Genomic DNA, 17,529 nt, shown 5'->3' on the forward strand with positions numbered 1-17,529 from the left:
TAATTAAATATTCTTATTAATAGAGTGTTACTGTATCTGTATCAACTGCAGATTACTAATCTTGAGAGAATTAAAATTTTAATATGCGTTTAATGATAAGTCTATAGTAAGCATGATTTTATCTCGATGATTCTGGTGATACTTTGAAACGTCTTCGGGAATTATTTTAAGCTTCCATTATCATGCAACATGTGTAGAAGTACTCATTAACGAATCAGAAAATGTTACATACAAGGCACCCATGAGGGTAAGGTTCCTAAGATATGGACCTGAGAGAGGTCACTATGTCTGAGCACAGATCTAATCTGAAGATGATCTCAGGACCTTTTAGAGATTCTCCTATTGCCATCTCTTTGGTTTTAAAAGATTAAAATGATGCTATTTCTTTTAGTTTCTTTTTTTGTCTTTTTGTTTTTGGTTTTTGGGTTTTTTTCCGCCGCACCACACAGCATGCGGGATCTTAGTTCCCTGACTGGGGATCGAACCCACATGCCCTGCAGCAGAGGCATGGAGTCTTAACCACTGGACCACCAGGGAAGTCCCTCTTTTAGTTTCTCATGATGGGAAAGTGGGACACTTCCATCTCTAAAGCCTAAACTCTCTTTAAGGTAAAAAAATGTCATGACCACTTCCTGAATTAATTACATACCTGCCAAGTAAGTAAGCTGCCTCTTTGGTTCTTTAGAAAGGACAGAGACAGGAATAGCTTTTCCTAAAATATCATTTAAAATCTTTCCTGACTCTTTTTATCTCCTTCACATAAACATTCTACTTTTAAAGACCAAAATTTGTACGCTGGCGAGGACATGACTGATTATTCTCTGATCTTTCCCTTATTAAGTTGTACGGGGGAGGCATAAATTAGGAGTTTGGAATTAATATATACACACTACTATAAATAAAATAGACAATTGACAAGGACCTACTCAATAGCACAGGGAACTCTACTCAATAGTCTGTAATAACCTAAGTGGGAAAAGAATCCGAAAAAGAATAGATAGATATATACATACATGTATAACCAAATCAGTTTGTTGTATACCTGAAAACTAACACGACGTTGTAAATCAACTGTACTCCAATACAAAATAAATATGAAAAATATTATGTACAAATAATTTTTTGTTTGTTTGTGTTTATCTTTCTGAGTTAGTATGTTTTCCTTGGCATAATTCAGACAGCTTACATGCTTCTGCTCCATTTTGAAATAATGGAGAAGGCCAAATTTAGTCTTAACTGTTTTGCAATGAGAAAAAGGTCTAAAGTGAAGGTAGCTGAAGAACTAGCTAGCCCACTCATTAGCCCTGACCTATAGGTCTGGTTTTAACATTTACCAACAGAGAAGTGACTTGAATACTAGAACTCTTGTTAACTGCCCTGTGTTATATAGGAAACAAAAGCCCAACTATTCCATAAAAGCTATATGGCAACAACTGTCAAAGAGAAGAGAAAAAACAAAATGACTGGGTTTTTTATCCCTCTAAATAAGAAGAAAATTGAGTTTAAATAACTAAACTGCCTCTACACTACTGAAAACTTAAAGTGTTTTCATAATCTTAATAATGATGTCACATATTTTCTATTTTTCCCATCTAAAAATGTCATTCCATTATTTATGAATTATTCAGATGAAAACATATTAAGAGGCAGAAGTATGAGCTGAAATCGTTTTTATAGCTTTGCTTTTGGATAACAGATTTTTATAGCAAGTTTTTATAAGTTGGACGATAATCCTTTTCTGATTTCAAAATTCTGCTCAACTCAATACCACCTCCACTTGGAAGTCTTCCCTGACGATCTTAGCAATGGACATGTATTTTCTTCTGGATACCTATAGGACTTTATATGTACCTATTTTTTAAAAGTCATTCATTGCTCCTGCCTTGCATTCTGGTCACTCACATGTTTTATTTCCTCCTCCAGCACCCGTCAGGGCTGGTAAACAGGAGCCCTCCCACATACCAACACTAGGTGGTTCAGAGAGCTGCCTGGGGCATTGGGACGGGGAAGGCTCTGAGGCCACAGGTGTGCTTAGTAGAAAAGAGCAAGCTGATTAACATCACTGTCTTCTGGTGGGGGTGGGCAGCACCTATGCCAGGCTTTGCTGGCCTTTGACACTGTTAAGATCTATATGCATTTTCTTCTCGTTGAATGCGCTACAGTTAAATGAAGGATTCCTCTATAAAGAGAGTGAAGGGCGGGAAGCCAAGTTATCCTTTTATAGTTATGTTTATCACACAGAACCGTCACAGCCCCCTGGGAGGACCGTCACAGCCCCCCGGGAGGACCATCACAGCCCCCCGGGAGGACCCTCACAAGCCCGGGCCCTGCGGCCTCTTTGCTCTCTGCTCCTCTCCTCCTCCAAAACTGTCCTCTTCCTTTTACCAAGGCTGGGCATTGAGGGAGGCGGGGGAGATGACGATGGAGCCCCGCCACTATGGTAGCAACTCTGGAGAGACTACATGGCAGGAAGCAGCCTTACAAGTAAGCAGCAGCGGGCACCATCTCCCCTCGTCCTGCCCGTCACCATGGCCCACTGTGCTCTCCTCTTTGCACAGGGACTTGACACCCATCTCAAAAGCTCAAGGCCTTCCCCTTTACTCAGGTTAAAAGTACCTTCTTCCAGGAAGAGCTGGGGAAACGAACCCCTTAGGGGGTTAAAATCCTATCCCCATCTAGCTATTCCTGCCGTCAACAATGGCAAATTGTTTTTAAAGTTTGGTTGCTCAATGGTTGTCTCTAAGTGCAAACTTTAGTCATTGGCTTTTACCACCTGTGCTGTTGTCTTATCCTCCCTCACATTTGAAATGCCTCACTTTAAAAAATTTAAATGAATTTCCTTACAAGGAAAACTTCGTATCACTTCTATAAGTGCAAACCAGTATGACTTGATGTAAACAGAAGGTTACTCTAAAAACATATACACAACTCTTAAAAGAAAAATGTCTGCCAGTGCACTGCCCAGGACCACTTGGACTCCCTTTCAATGGAACACACATCACACTTTGAGAAGCTTGGTCTAGAATGTTATTAAACATTTTCTCTTTTCGGTAAGTGAGACATTGGTTTCCAGTCACTTTAGTATTTCCTGGTCTGCTCATAATAAAGGTCAAATCTCTCTTCTCTCCTCTACCTAGTAAGAAAGATGTACTACACTATTTGGGAGAGGGGGTGGGCATTGTTTTCTCAGGAACACCAAGCGTGTGAAAGGATTCTAAGATGTATGAAATACACTACATGAATGCATGCCAGGGCTATTTCCCTCCCCAAATCTGTTGCTGTAGCAGAGTTCTGATATCTAATTTTGTTTGAAAGGTCTTATAATGCAGAAAATTGAAGAAAGTGATCCATTTTAATTTACTGAATAGCCACAAAATGTTAAGCTTCAGAAAGTTCTGCCTCTCTAAGTTCAAGCAATTGCTTTTTTTTTTTTTTTTTTTTTTTTGCCGTATGTCGGCCTCTCACTGTTGTGGCCTCTCCCGTTGCGGAGCACAGGCTCCGGACGCGCAGGCTCAGCAGCCATGGCTCAGGGGCCCAGCCGCTCCGCGGCATGTGGGATCCTCCCGGACCGGGGCACGAACCTGTGTCCCCTGCATCAGCAGGCGGACTCTCAACCACTGCACCACCAGGGAAGCCCCCAAGCAATTGTTTCTTTGAATTTCATTTTCAAGTTATCTCCATTTACACGTTTCAAATTAAGAAACTTATTGCCACCATATTTTGTTCACTTTTCTGACTCTCCAAAGTCTGTATGTCCAAATTAAAACCCGCATCTTTAAGGAGAAACAAAAATCTACTCTTTTCGGCTACCTCCCCTAGGTCCTGTGTGTATATATGAGTGTTATGTTTTCTCCCAGACTGAGTCCTCAATAAAAGCAGTTAAAAGTTAACAACAATTGATGTGTTTATGGTACCTTGACAGAATGATTATGGAAATCTGTAACAATAATCTCATTATTGCTATTTACAGCTGCGAAATGGGGACCTGAAATAAAGATAGGAAAAAATATGTGATGACCATAACAACTAAAATGATTACAACAACACAGTAGTTACGAAACTTCATATATTAACTTAGTTATTTAAGAAAGAACAAAGAATCGTAAATTCAGCCCTTGAAAGGTCATTCAGCCTGACCTCTGGCTCCAGATAACACGAATTCGATAGCATTCTACACTTGTGACTGTCTACTCTGCCTTTTTCCAGATCAAGCTAAGAGTTCCAGCAGCCCTCATGAAGTGGAATGAGCAATAAGCATCAGGATTCATTCTCCGCACCACCGTCTGAAAGTCACATCTGCCAGCTTCCCTGATAGTCACATAGGACCCTCAGCTCTCACCGAGGAGAGACGTGGTAACTCTTAGCACCAATATGTAACATTTTTTTCAAGTAGAGCAGAAACCCCCACTTTATAATTTTGGGTGACATTCAGAGCCTGGCAGAACTGGAGACAAAGCATAAAGAAAGGTTGTGCAAATTAACACGAATGGCCAAAAGCATCCTTTCCAAAAGAAAAGTAATCAACTGTTTTCAGCCTCTTCTTGCAGATGTAAAAAACGAAGTGATTGCAAAGTGGCACACCAGAAAAAGAAGGAAAAGAGACCGCCCTTCCTGTGCTTAGCAAATGTTCTAAACTCCTGCTCGCTTATAATCACCTAGACAGGTGAAAAGTATTCTCATTCAGAAGCTCTTCAAATAAAGCTATAGCTAGGTGGAACCCGGAGGTTCTCCGTGGTTCCTCAAACATTTTTATTTAAAAAATATTTTGTTAAAGCTTATATTTTATTTAATGTTAATATTCGAAGGTTAGACTTCTGAGTTGTAAACTGCCACCAATAAAAGCCACACACGGGCTGCAGTTGAACTTACTGTGGGCGGAGTCACTGAGCAGCATCTAACCATGCTTTCGCTTAGATTCCATCCCCAGTGTCTTTCCCAAAGCCAGCAAAAACACTGGGGATGAGGCGTCTTCAACATGCTCCAACATCATGCAAATGTGAGCAGAAGAGGCATAAAAAAGGGGGTTTACATATTACCATCGAGTGTACCTGCAAACTGCCTGTCCCCATTTCCTCGGCTACCAAACCTGGTGACTATTTTCCCGTTTGGCTGGAAGATAAACACGCAGCACGCCTTGTTATCCACCACGATGATGTGCCCGTTGCGGTCCACAGAAACTCCTTTGGGCCCCATCAACTTTCCTGATCCGATTTTTGTCTGTTAGAAACAAGTGCAGAAATGAAGTTGAAAGCACTACAGAACATGAAGACAGACACTGGTGTCAGCAAACATTTACTTGACTGTTCAAACAGAGGTGCACAGTGCCACGATGAGCGTCTGTCTTGGAAAACTGTCTTTGTCACATCCATTATCTGTTACCGATATTTATAGGAAATCATTTTTTTAAGGAATCACTACCAAAATTGTTCTAGAATCTCCTTAACTAGGGCCACAGTTCCCTTGTAAAGAGGCAGTGTGGTATAGCAAGAGATCACCGGGTGAGGAGTAGGAAGACCGTCCCACACCTGTCACTTGCTTCGGACACACCTGATATAGTACAAACGGATTTAATTTCCTTAAGATTCAGACTCCTTATATATTAAAAATGTCAAAAAATGACTTCAGTCACTTCCATTGATATTTCTGGAATATGTATTAAGTAAAATAAAGTAGGTAAAGTGTTTAGTGTAGAGCATAATAGCACATGTCAAGCAGTCATTAAAGGGAAGCAGTCACTGTCATTATTATATGTCGTAATTAATATCGAAATTGCGAGGCATCTGCCATTGAACTTTACTACAGTTAAGTTCCACACAGGTGGGAATCATATCTGTTTTATCCAGCACTGTGTACTCAGAGCCTAGCACACTTCTTGGCGCCTAACAGGTACTCAACAAATATTTGTTCAATATATTAACTTCCAAAGTCTAGCATTGTTACAGGGTAATAATGATGATTCCAGTTTTCACAGTATTTTAAAATGACAAAAAAGCATTAGGTTTCTATTAAACATATACCATATGCATCTAAAATCTTACTCATTTTTCTGAATAGACTATAGTATGCATATAGATGTCTGTTTGTTGCAAGCTACATGTCTTATACCTTTCCTTTTCTACCTCCATTTTCTAGAGTATTTATCAAGTAGTACTTTACTCATTCACCCATTTATTCACTAATTCTACAAACACTGATAGAGCACCCACTACATGGCACCTGGTAGACAAAGATGAGTTAGACACAGCGCCTACCCTCAACAACATCTCAGTTGCACTGTCTACTGTGCCGTTTTTAAAGTGACTGGTGTCAAATGTTCAATTTGGTAGATTTGGGAGAATTCAATAGGCCATCTCAGAAGCCATGTGGAACAACGACCTGATGAGACAGGTCAAGGAAGGAGAAGGAGCACCCAAGGCGAGGGAGCGGTGGGCCAGAGGGACTGGGAGGTGACAGGGATGGCAAGGACCGCAGTCCTCCCCGGCACCAGGACGGAAAAGGTCAGGGCGAAGCAGATCTCTCTGTGCTTTTACGAAGGACCTTCAGACATATTACTGAACAAAGCAAGGTACAGAACAGTGAGTAGTCTGAGCCCATCTGTATTAAATATGTCTTTGTATGTGTACATATTCCTGGAAGAGAAAGTAAGAAACCAAATAGTGTTTATATCTTCCAAAGTGATATTAGTGACGGTAGGAAAAACTCTTATTTTATACTTCTCTGTAGGCTTATTTGAAAAACCTATTTGCATGTGTTACTTTCTAACTTAAAATTTTTAACTTTAAAAAAATTACATTCTCAAAGGTTCTGTTTTAGTCCCCTTATTTTCCCTCTCTCTGTTAATGCTGTCTGATAGGAATGTAATGTAAGCTACATATGTAACTTAAAGTTTGCTAGTAGCCACATCAAAAAGCAGAAAAAGAAACAGGGAAAATTCATTTTAGTTATGTATTTATTTAACCCAATATAACAAAAAGGTACCATTTCAATATGTAGTCAATATAAAAATTATTAATGAACTATTTTACATTCTTTTTAGGGGACTAAGTCTTTGAAATCCAGTGTGTATTTTACACTCATGGCACATCTCAATTCAGACCAGCCCCCTTTCAAGAACTCAGTATCCACATGTGGCTTGTGGCTACCATATTGGACAGCACAACTCTACACACTTCTAAAATCTCATTTATGCTATGGCATCAACTTTCACCTCCATGTGTAAGATTCTCAAATCCATATCTTTAGTCATGGCCTATTTTACAGGTTATCACCTCAAACTCAACCAATGTCAAACCAAAAAACCAAAAAAACGATAAAAAAGAAACCCCAAACTAGCACCTCCTGATTTCCTAATTACTTTTATGACACCACAGTTAGTCCAGTCGACCAGGATCAAAATTTCAGAGTAAAACTCATCCTTTCTTTCACCAGTTTGAACCTCAGTTTCCTCATCTATAAACTGGCAGCTATGCTATTTACCTCCTGGGTCGTGCAGATTCTGAAGGATAAATGAGACTGTCAAGCACCATCTCCTTCTCTCCCACCCTATCCAGCTGACATTATACTTGACTGGCAGGATTATCTTATTTCCCCCAAACACATGAAGATACATGCAGAGAGAGTATGGAGAGAAGGATGGGGACCTTTCCACAGTGGAGGTTCAGACTTTGTAGGATCTTGTAAGTTTATAAATGACTGAGATTCAGATTTGATCTCTTTAAAATAAAGAGGTACATTTACTTAGGAAGGAAACACTGGCATTCTTGCAAGGGAATCTGTTGGTTAATTTAATTCTGATTTTGCAATCTAGCCCAAAGATCAGAGACTATAATATAATAGCTTGCAAAAAAATTATATACTTTCTTTCATGTCAGAATGGAAGATATGTCAGTAGAGATCAAAAGGAAAAGAGGAAACTCTTGAGTATTAACAAGAATATTAACACTACCTAATATTATGAACAGTGTTTGTTACTTAGAATGACTCAGCCATAAAATACCAAGTGGATGATAACTATGTAGCATAAAAACAGAAAATAAGGGACCAGTGCCATTCTATTATACGAGAACTAGTGCACGTCTAAAAGAAGAAACTTAAATGTTGAACCAAAACCTCCTTTCCTTCCATTTCCTTTCATCACTCCCCATTTAGCTGCACTAGATTCTACCAAGTGAAATAAGACAATGTGTCCTGACAATGTGCCCGCCATCTTAAACAGAACAATAAGCAAGGATATTTTAGACCCGGGCTTTGGAAAAGTTAAATGAAAGTATTTAACTCAACAAATAGGTCCTTAAATTGAAGAGCGAAGAGATGAGATATTTTAGAATATGTGGTGGCCAGGGGTCTCTGCATCTGTTCTGGGGTCACAAAAGTTTCCTAGATGGAGGGAAGATGGAAAGGAAAAAATTCGAAGCAGAGAGGAATGAAAATCAGGGCTAAGAAGTTGGTGAGTAAAAGAAAGAAAAGGAGATAAGAAATTATATCCCTAGAACTACTAGGAATAAATACAGAGAATCCACATTTGTGTTAAAAGTTTGTCTTTCTGAGCACCTGTTTAATTTTACTAAATTCCACTGAAGAAGAAAATAAGTCTCTCTCTGTTTATGGTCATGGCCATCAGACTTGGAGGAGATCCCATTAAACTACAAAAGTGTTTTCACTTGCTATCCTTTTACCCTTTGGGTTTTGATCAGTATCTACTAAAAAAAGGGAATATGATGAAACTACACCATATCCATTCCCCCAATCCTCTAGGGGGCATGAGTGTTCTTTCGTGTTTATTCCAATTATTACCAACAGTATTCCAACGATCAGAATCCAGTTCTTTCAAGAAGAAAGCCTATTACATTTAGAACACTGAATCACTGAGTGAAAAATACTTAATTTAGGAAACACTTCTCTCTTAAATATAAAACCTTTGTTTCAATTTAATATATTAGATATAAAATATTTCAATAAACTAGATATAGAACTGTTTCAATAACTATTTTAGTGTTAGTTTCTAAATTTGAAAAGACAGGTCATAGTTTTGCTAGGGTATGAAACCAGAACAAATGGGTTGTCTCCAAACTAAAAGGGTATTTTCAAGAGGTCGCTAAACAGTGTTCATGCTATTGATGTTAAAGCTGTCATATTTGGGTATGTCTTACCACAAATACGATTATGAAAACAGAAAAGAAGGGGAGGAAGTTAGAGATGCAGAAAGGGAAGAGAACTTCCTGTGTATATGGCCACCATACGGAGTCATCACATCTCTAGTGGAACAGAACACATCAATGACAATGGAAGATTCGTGTGCAATACGGTGGAATTAGAGATGACAGTTTTTATTCCCCTAGATTGAAAACATGCTGCCCCATGCAAAACAGAGGCTCCAACTGGAGGGTGAATAATTGCATAAGTAACTTCTTTTAATACAAATGATGAGGTGACTGTGGTGATCCAATGACTTTAAAAAGGAAAATATAAATTCCTCCAATAAGAGACTAATGAGTGAACTTCGTGTATCTTCTGAATTCCAGAATCGATTATGAAGAGCGTCATCTCTGTAAGGTTGGACAAAGAAGGAGTGACCACCAGGAGGTGGTATGAGGTCATGAAGCCAAAATCACAGCTGATCAAACAGACGTCATGTTTTGGGCAGGGTCATTAAAGGCACTGGAAAAGAACTCTTCTTCGATGCCTATTTCATACAAGGCACATATACAATCCAGAAATAAAATCTCATGTAACCCTTACCCAAATCCTGTAAGACAGATTTTTTAAATCCAAATTTGAAATATGAGGCTATTGAGGCTCAAGGAAGTCATATAATTTGCCAAAGGCCAAACAGTTAATAAACCGTAGAGCTGGGATTCCAATGGTTTGAACTGACTTAAAGCTCATGTTGTCAACAGAAAGAGAAGCCTGGATGGGGGAATGTGGAAGGCATAGTGAACATGGCCTTCAAAACACCTGTGACAAAGTGTTTCATAATCTTCTTGTGAACAAATGTAGAAAATGGGCTGGATGACAGTATTCTTTGATGACACCTTAGAAGAGAGATTTCTGTTGTCATCATCAAAGGGCTCTCTACTCTTCAGTGACTGACTGGATGAAGAAACAGAGGATGATGCTGGGAGTAACAGCAAGTGCGTCAATGATGGGATCCCTCCAAGTGTAGCCCACTCACATTTCCTCCATGAAGCTGGCCCCTGTTTTCTTTTCCCTCCAATTCCTATATCATATACTATAACACTATGGTTCTAGATTGTACCAAACAATTTATGATTGCTTAAAGGCTGACTGAATTGTTTTCTGTTATCTCTTGTGTATGTCTTTTTTCCTCAAAAGGCTTCTCCATTTTTAAAAGGTAGGGACCATGTCTTATTAATTCTGTTTCTCCCATATCATCTATCACAGAAAGTACTGATAGATAGGAACTGAGAAAGTAGAAGGAATTTCATAAATGACAACTTGCAGGCTAATTTGGGAAATATAAATTGCCTCGTAATAACCTTTTCTAAAGGTTGTTGTTTTTCATTGAATTGAGGTAAACCTGACAGTATTTAAAAAAAAAAAAAGCATTATCCATGACATTTTCCACAGAACTAAAACAAATAATCCAAAACTTTATATGGAACCATAAAAGACCCAGAATTGCCAAAGCAATCCTGAGGAAAAAAACAAAGCAGGATGCATAACTCTCCCAGACTTCAGACAATACTACAAAGCTACAGTAATCAAGACAGTGTGGTATTGGTACAAAAATAGACATACGGATCAATGGAACAGAATAGAGAGCCCAGAAATAAACCCACACACCTACAGTCAATTAATCTTCAACAAAGGAGGCAAGAGTATAAAATGGGAAAAAGTCTCTTCAGCAAGTGGTGCTGGGAAAGTTGGACAGTCACATGTAAGTCAATGAAGTTAGAACACACCCTCACACCATACACAAAAATAAACTCAAAATGGCTTAAAGATTTAAATGTAAGACATGACACCATAAAACTCCTAGAAGAGAGCACAGGCAAAACATTCTCTGACATAAATCGTACCAATGTTTTCTTAGGTCAGTCTCCCAAGCAATAGAAATAAAAACAGAAATAAACAAATGGGACCTAATCAAACTTACAAGGTGTTTGCAGAGCAAAGGAAACTATAAAAAAAAACAAAAAACAAAAAGACAACCTACAGAATGGGAGAAAATATCAATATTTGCAAATGATGTGACTGACAAGGGCTTAATCTCCAAAATATACAAACAACTCATACAGCTCAACAACAAAAAACCAAACAACCCAATTGAAAAATGCACAGAAGAACTTAATAGACATTTCTCCAAAGAAGACTCACACATGGCCAGTAGGCACATGAAAAGACGCTTAACGTCACTAATTATTAGAGAAATGCAAATCAAAACTGCAATGAGGTACCACCTCACACTGGTCAGAACGGCCATCATTAAAAAGTCTACAAATAACAAATGCTGGAGAGGGTGTGGAGAAAAAGGAACCCTCCTACACTGTTGGTGGGAATGTAAATTGGTGCAGCCACTATGGAAAACAGTATGGAGGTTCCTCAGAAAACTAAAAATAGAACTACCATATGATCCTGCAATCCCACTCCTGGGCATATACTCGGACAAAACTATAATTCAAAAAGATACATGCACCCCTATGTTCATAGCAGCACTATTTACAATAACCAAGACATGGAAACAAACTAAATGTCCATCGACAGATGAATGGATAAAGAAGATGTGGTACATATATACAATAAAATACCACTCAGCCATTAAAAAGAACAAAATAATGCCATCTGCAGCAACATGGACGTAACTAGAGATTATCATACTAAATGAAGTAATTCAGAAAGAGAAAGACAAATACCATATGATATCACTTATATATGGAATCTGAAATATGGCACAAATGAACCTATCTATGAAACAGAAACAGACTCACAGACATAGAGAACAGACTTCCGGTTGCCAAGAAGGAGCGGGGGAGGGAGAGGGATGTACTGGGAGTTTGGAGTTAGTAGATGCAAACTATTACATTTAGAATGGATAAACAACAAGGTTGTACTGTATAGCACAAGGAACTATATCTAATCCCCTGGGATAAACTATAATGGAAAAGAATATTTTAAAAAATGTATAAAAGAAAGCAACTGAGCAAACTAATTGCTTTATAAAATGAAGCCACATTTAGGTCATACATGAGTAGATTTATGACAATGTCATTGTGACTCTCACTTCATTCAACTTAGATGTAACGAAGTCAAGATGTCTTTACATATGAACAACTGAATATTTTATTGGATCTGGATTCAAAGAAAAAGACAATTTCATCTTGTATTTCCTATCCCTTCTCTAGACTGGCCAGTTGTAGTTAATCTTACCTTAAACTTCCCATCTGATGAGAAGATGCTAACCCATTTATTATCATAATCTGCAATGATTATGTCCCCACTGGGATGCACAGCTACTCCTGTGGGCCGCTGCAGCTGCCCGGGAGAGCGTCCTCGTATGCCAAAACGACTTTTGAACTGTCCATCGTTGGAAAATATCTGGAAGACAAATTACATTCATTGGAATGTGAACTAGCGTAGAAATGAGTGGGAGAGACAGGCAAGAACATCTGCCATGAGTACTACAGGTCAGAACATGCAAACTCTATCTGAAGAAAAGCCTATATACACATCATAAGCTTCCCTTTCTTTCCTTGCATCTTAAGTCCTAAGTAGGAAACTCTGCAGGTCTACTTATCAGTGTAAGTGGTTAAAGGTATACAATTAGGGGCCATACCTGCACGCACTGGTTGTTACTGTCTGCAATTAATATCTTCCCATTTGTAGAGGCTGCTACCCCTTGAAGATTTGTAAATTCCCCTTTATTTCTTCCTTTGGTTCCTAAAAATAAACGATAAAACCACAGAAAATTAAACAATAGAGAGATTTCTCAGTTTCGGCAAGAGAACATTCAGTCTTCTATAGGTAGCCTGAGAATGCAATGTTTTTTTAAATTACACTTAAAAAAAAAGAGGAACCCCTTCCCTGACTTAATCCATATTCTACTAAACTTCTCTTCCAGACCAATTCTGTAAAGTCTTTGCAAAATCACCTTTTGGGGGGCAAATACCAATCTTCTCTTATTAAACTATAGCTGCATATTAACATGATTAAAATATATTTAGATTTCACAAAGACACAATTATAAAAACTAATGTTATAATTGAGGACACTTTATAGGAGCGGGCCTTATTTGGAAGCTGTGCCAAAATCTCACCCTCTCACTCAGCAGCTCTTAGACACCTGGACACTTGACTTTCAGCACTTTAAACAAACCATAAGGTCAGAGATGTTATAAAACTAGCGGGCTGATTTTCATACACTGGAGTGATTTATTTTCAAAGACTTGGTGTCTCATAAGTGTATCTTTCCTGTAAAAGATATCCTGACCATGTTTTCTAGATTAAATAAATAAGAAAGGCAAAAGAAAATTAATTAATCCAAGGCATACTCTCATCCTACTAGAACTTCTTATGGAAGAGATGAAGCAGGAGAAAAAATAAAGCTAAGGTGACTACAGTTAACAGATGTTTGTTTTTGTTTCAAATGAAGTGTTTATAACTTATTTTAATAAGACCATGCAAATATTAACAGAAGGAACTTTGCTCAGAGACGACCAGGAAGGAGGTTTAAATTTTCATAGCTGGAGAGAGAGCGCTATGCCTCAGTTTTATCATTTCATTCATATTCAAAATAGCAACTTGATATTTGTTTTTAGACGTCAATGCAGGGCCTCAGAAAGAGTAGAAAACATATGCTGCCGATGGCCAATGTCAAGCCTGTGCTTAGACTGCTTAGGAACAGGTAGATTCTTCTGAAACTGGTTTTTGCATTTAGGAAGTAAAACTGAGATATAATTAAACTCAGAACAAAATCAACAACAGAACTGCTGGGTGAACCATCTTGTCACCTGGTTCTCACCAGACCCACAGGGTAGTTGCTTTATTGAGATCCTGGACCCTAACAAGATGACTCACCGCCTCTCTATCTCTTCCTAACATGAAACAAAACTCTGAGATCCAGATCCTCAAAAGAATGTCTTCTAGGTTGTAGGGCAAATGATTCTACTTTATTTCAGATGTTTCAGCAGAGATGATCTTTGTACCTGATCTGCACAGAATCCCTATAGTATTCAAGTCCATGGGATCAGCTAACACTCTAAAAATGGTGTGTTGGCATCTGTTGGTGGGTGGCAGGGAAAGGAGTTGTTGGCCCCTGAAGGAGGTATGTGCCCACTTTGTATTAGCTGTTGGTCATTCCTTCTGATGTCTGAGTAACACCTGGTTAACAGGTACAGCAAAACCGAAGGACCAGGAAAAGAAACAATTCTTCTAAAATGCTCAGTTTATAAATACCTTTTAAAAGGTAGTGGGGGCAAGGCCAGGGTCTCTCAAGAATAAAAACTTAATTCATCAAAAACGTTGATAAAAGGCTTCCCTGGTGGCGCAGTGGTTAAGAACCCACCTGCCAATGCAGGGGACATGGATTCGAGCCCTGGTCCGGGAAGATCCCACATGCCGCGGAGTAACTAAGCCCATGTGCCACAGCTGCTGAGCCTGTGCTCTAGAGCACGTGAGCCACAATTACCGAAGCCCGCGCGCCTAGAGCCCGTGCTCAGCAACAAGAGAAGCCACCACAGTGAGAAGCCCATGTACCACAACGAAGAGTAGCCCCCGCCCGCTACAACTGGAAAAAGCCTGCATGCAGCAACAAAGACCCAACACAGCCAAAAAAAAAAAAAAAAAAAAGGTTGATAAATAGAAGCATGGAAATTATTAGCGGGATGAAGAACTGAGGCCCAAATAAAGAAACATAATAAAAAAGAGTCCTACCAGTGAGACTGGAGAATTGACTGTACAGAAAAACCCAGGCTGTTTTAGATCCTGCTTTTGTAAAATTGGAAGTGCACCCATGGCTCAGAGGACATACAGGCAGGGGAAAGAAATACTGAAAACGGGGAGGGGAGTAAGAAGCACCTGCACAGAGTACATGAGCGTTGGTTTGCGGTCCTTAAACCTGCCTGCTGCCCTCTTCCATTTAAACTTTGGTCCATCCTACTAAGGACAAAGCCTATTCTATTCAGAGAAGGCTCTGCAGGCAGCAGCAGTTGAGTTTTGAAATGAAAGGAAAAATGGAGACACGTGCTTTAGTAGAAGTTCAGGGGTGCCTTAGCCAAAAAGATTTAATTGTCCTTTGGAAAAAATAGAGGTGATGTTGAAGGAAAATATATGAGCAAAAAATACTAGCACGTTTGTTTTCTCTGCAGAAATAAACACACATTTTTGAGTGTCAGTATAAATGGGAAAGAATTGTACTTGGGGGTATAATTTTAAAACTTGGGAAGACATTTAGTTGGACTCTGTATCAGTACCATTTGGACCAAGGAGAAGGAAGATTCTGCCCAGTTTGAAATGAATGTGAGGATGCTCAGTACCTGCCATGAGAGCCAACACATCTACATTGCAGAGGACCACACTGCTGGCGGGAGGTTCTCCAGCCCCCTCCAAGCTCCAGGCCAATGCGTAGGCCCCCCTGTTATTCTTGGTCTCAAGTTAACTAGAGCTTGAGTCTGCTGCCCCACGTGTAAATAAAAAATCACAGGGTTGGAGGCACATCTGTTAGTCCCAGATTGCTTACATACTTTTGAAAGAGCTAGATGCAACAGGCATTGCCATTTAAATTTTATATTTGTTTTAAAAAATCTTTCTCTTTAAGCCACAGGGCTCGGTTTCCAAATAGCTGGGGTTGGCATTTTCGTAACAACACTTGATTCTTATGAGCATCTTTTGTCCCGTCAGAGCTATTGATCATCACTTTTCTTTTTTTTTCTTTTACAAAAAACTCTATTTGTGGGGGCTTCCCTGGTGGCGCAGTGGTTGAGAGTCCACCTGCCGATGCAGGGGACACGGGTTCGTGCCCTGGTCCGGGAGGATCCCACATGCCGCGGAGCGGCTGCGCCCGTGAGCTATGGCCGCTGAGCCTGCGCGTCCGGAGCCTGTGCTCCGCAACGGGAGAGGCCACAACAGTGAGAGGCCAGCATACCCCCCCCCAAAAAAAAAACCCAAAAAACTCTACTTTTGTTTTTTTAAGTACAGCAGGAACATAGTGTTACTCCCAAGGATTAAAGGAAATCCACCAGCATACTCTTGAGGGACAATTAATGCTGACTATTTTTACTAGCAGTTAAACTAGAAAAATCTTAATGTTGAGTAATGATGCAGAACTACAGCATAGTATCATTACACTGAAATGCCCAAAGTCCAAGTGTTTGTAAAGTGTCTTGGAACCAAAATAAAAGTGTCTCGCGACCAAAATAAAATAACAGAAATTCCAGAAGTTAGAAATAATTTGGGGTCATGCGTCCCTCTTCAAAATATTTAGTAAATACTATTTAGTCTATAGAAAATTTCCCCACCCTCCACACAGTATTCTAAATTATGAAAACTAGTTCTTTCATAACAAATATAAATGTAACATAAAACATATACAGTAGTTATAAAATCTTTTCCTGTCTACTCTGATGTAAAAGATTTCACTTGATGGTTAGATTTGGGCTAGTAAAATGAGCAATGTGAGTTTTAAAAGTAATTATGAACCATTTGACAACAATTCCATAAGATAATTACCCTTGTTTTCCCCAGACTTCCCAGATTTTAAACTAGCCTATGAACCACAGAATGAATTTTCAAGCCAACAGCTTCTCGTCTGTGCTCCTGCCCTTGCCTCCAGAAAGATGACAGAAGTCAGGTAATAAGTCCCTGGATTGAAGCAGGGGATCAAGAACTGTACACTTCCTCTCACCCGCACTCCTACTTAGTAAGAAAATTAATGCTAAATGAAACTAGATACTTAGAATGGGATAATGCAAGAGGATGAAATTAAGCCAAACATAGGGTCTAACACAGGATCTTTAACCAAGTACGTGTTTAACGTATGTTTGCTGAATGAATGGGTCCCTAAATGAATTATTAATGACTGAGTAAATTACAACCCACATTACATCATGGGAGAAGGAAGTGCTCAGTAATATTTACAGCACTTTCATATACATTCTCTTGTGCACTCCCTGTAACAACCCCAAGAGTCAGCAGCATAAATACTATCATTCCACTTTATAGATGAGAAATTGGAGGTAGCCTTATCACAAAGGTAGGGAAGAGACAGACCAAAGAATAAAAGCTGGTTCCCCCGACCCTTTATATAGTTTTTAAATACACACATTGCTTCTAATGGACATTAGGATATCAGGTTTCTGAGGTGAGGATAATTACCCTTTGGGTTCACATGGGTCATGCTTTCTCCATTAAATCTTTCAGAAAACTCCATTTTAACTGGTTCACTGTCTCCCTCACTAAACTATGAGCTCCCTGGGGGACGAGGCAACACCTGTCCTGTTCTCTGTTGCATCCTACAACACAGCGCAGTGCCTGACACTCGGTAAATAACAGTGGCATCTTTTTACATTTGAAATCC

At 39.2% G+C, this 17,529-nt stretch overlaps 1 protein-coding gene across 5 annotated transcripts in view; it reads right to left on the reverse strand.

The window, feature by feature from the left end:
- Positions 1-17,529, reverse strand: part of TRIM2 (tripartite motif containing 2) — a 127,252-nt gene that overhangs the window by 11,177 nt on the left and 98,546 nt on the right. For all 5 annotated transcript variants that reach the window (XM_082605496.1, XM_082605497.1, XM_082605495.1 and 2 more), the window contains 4 exons: positions 12,794-12,897; positions 12,388-12,555; positions 5,049-5,217; positions 3,915-3,985 (listed from right to left, as the gene is read on the reverse strand). In XM_082605496.1, coding sequence (XP_082461622.1) covers positions 3,915-3,985; positions 5,049-5,217; positions 12,388-12,555; positions 12,794-12,897 — 512 coding nt within the window. The remainder of the gene's footprint in view (positions 1-3,914; positions 3,986-5,048; positions 5,218-12,387; positions 12,556-12,793; positions 12,898-17,529) is intronic.

Source organism: Mesoplodon mirus (genome assembly GCF_964341445.2).
Source record: "Mesoplodon mirus genome assembly, chromosome: 2".
In the NCBI taxonomy this organism is placed as follows: Eukaryota; Metazoa; Chordata; class Mammalia; order Artiodactyla; family Ziphiidae; genus Mesoplodon; species Mesoplodon mirus.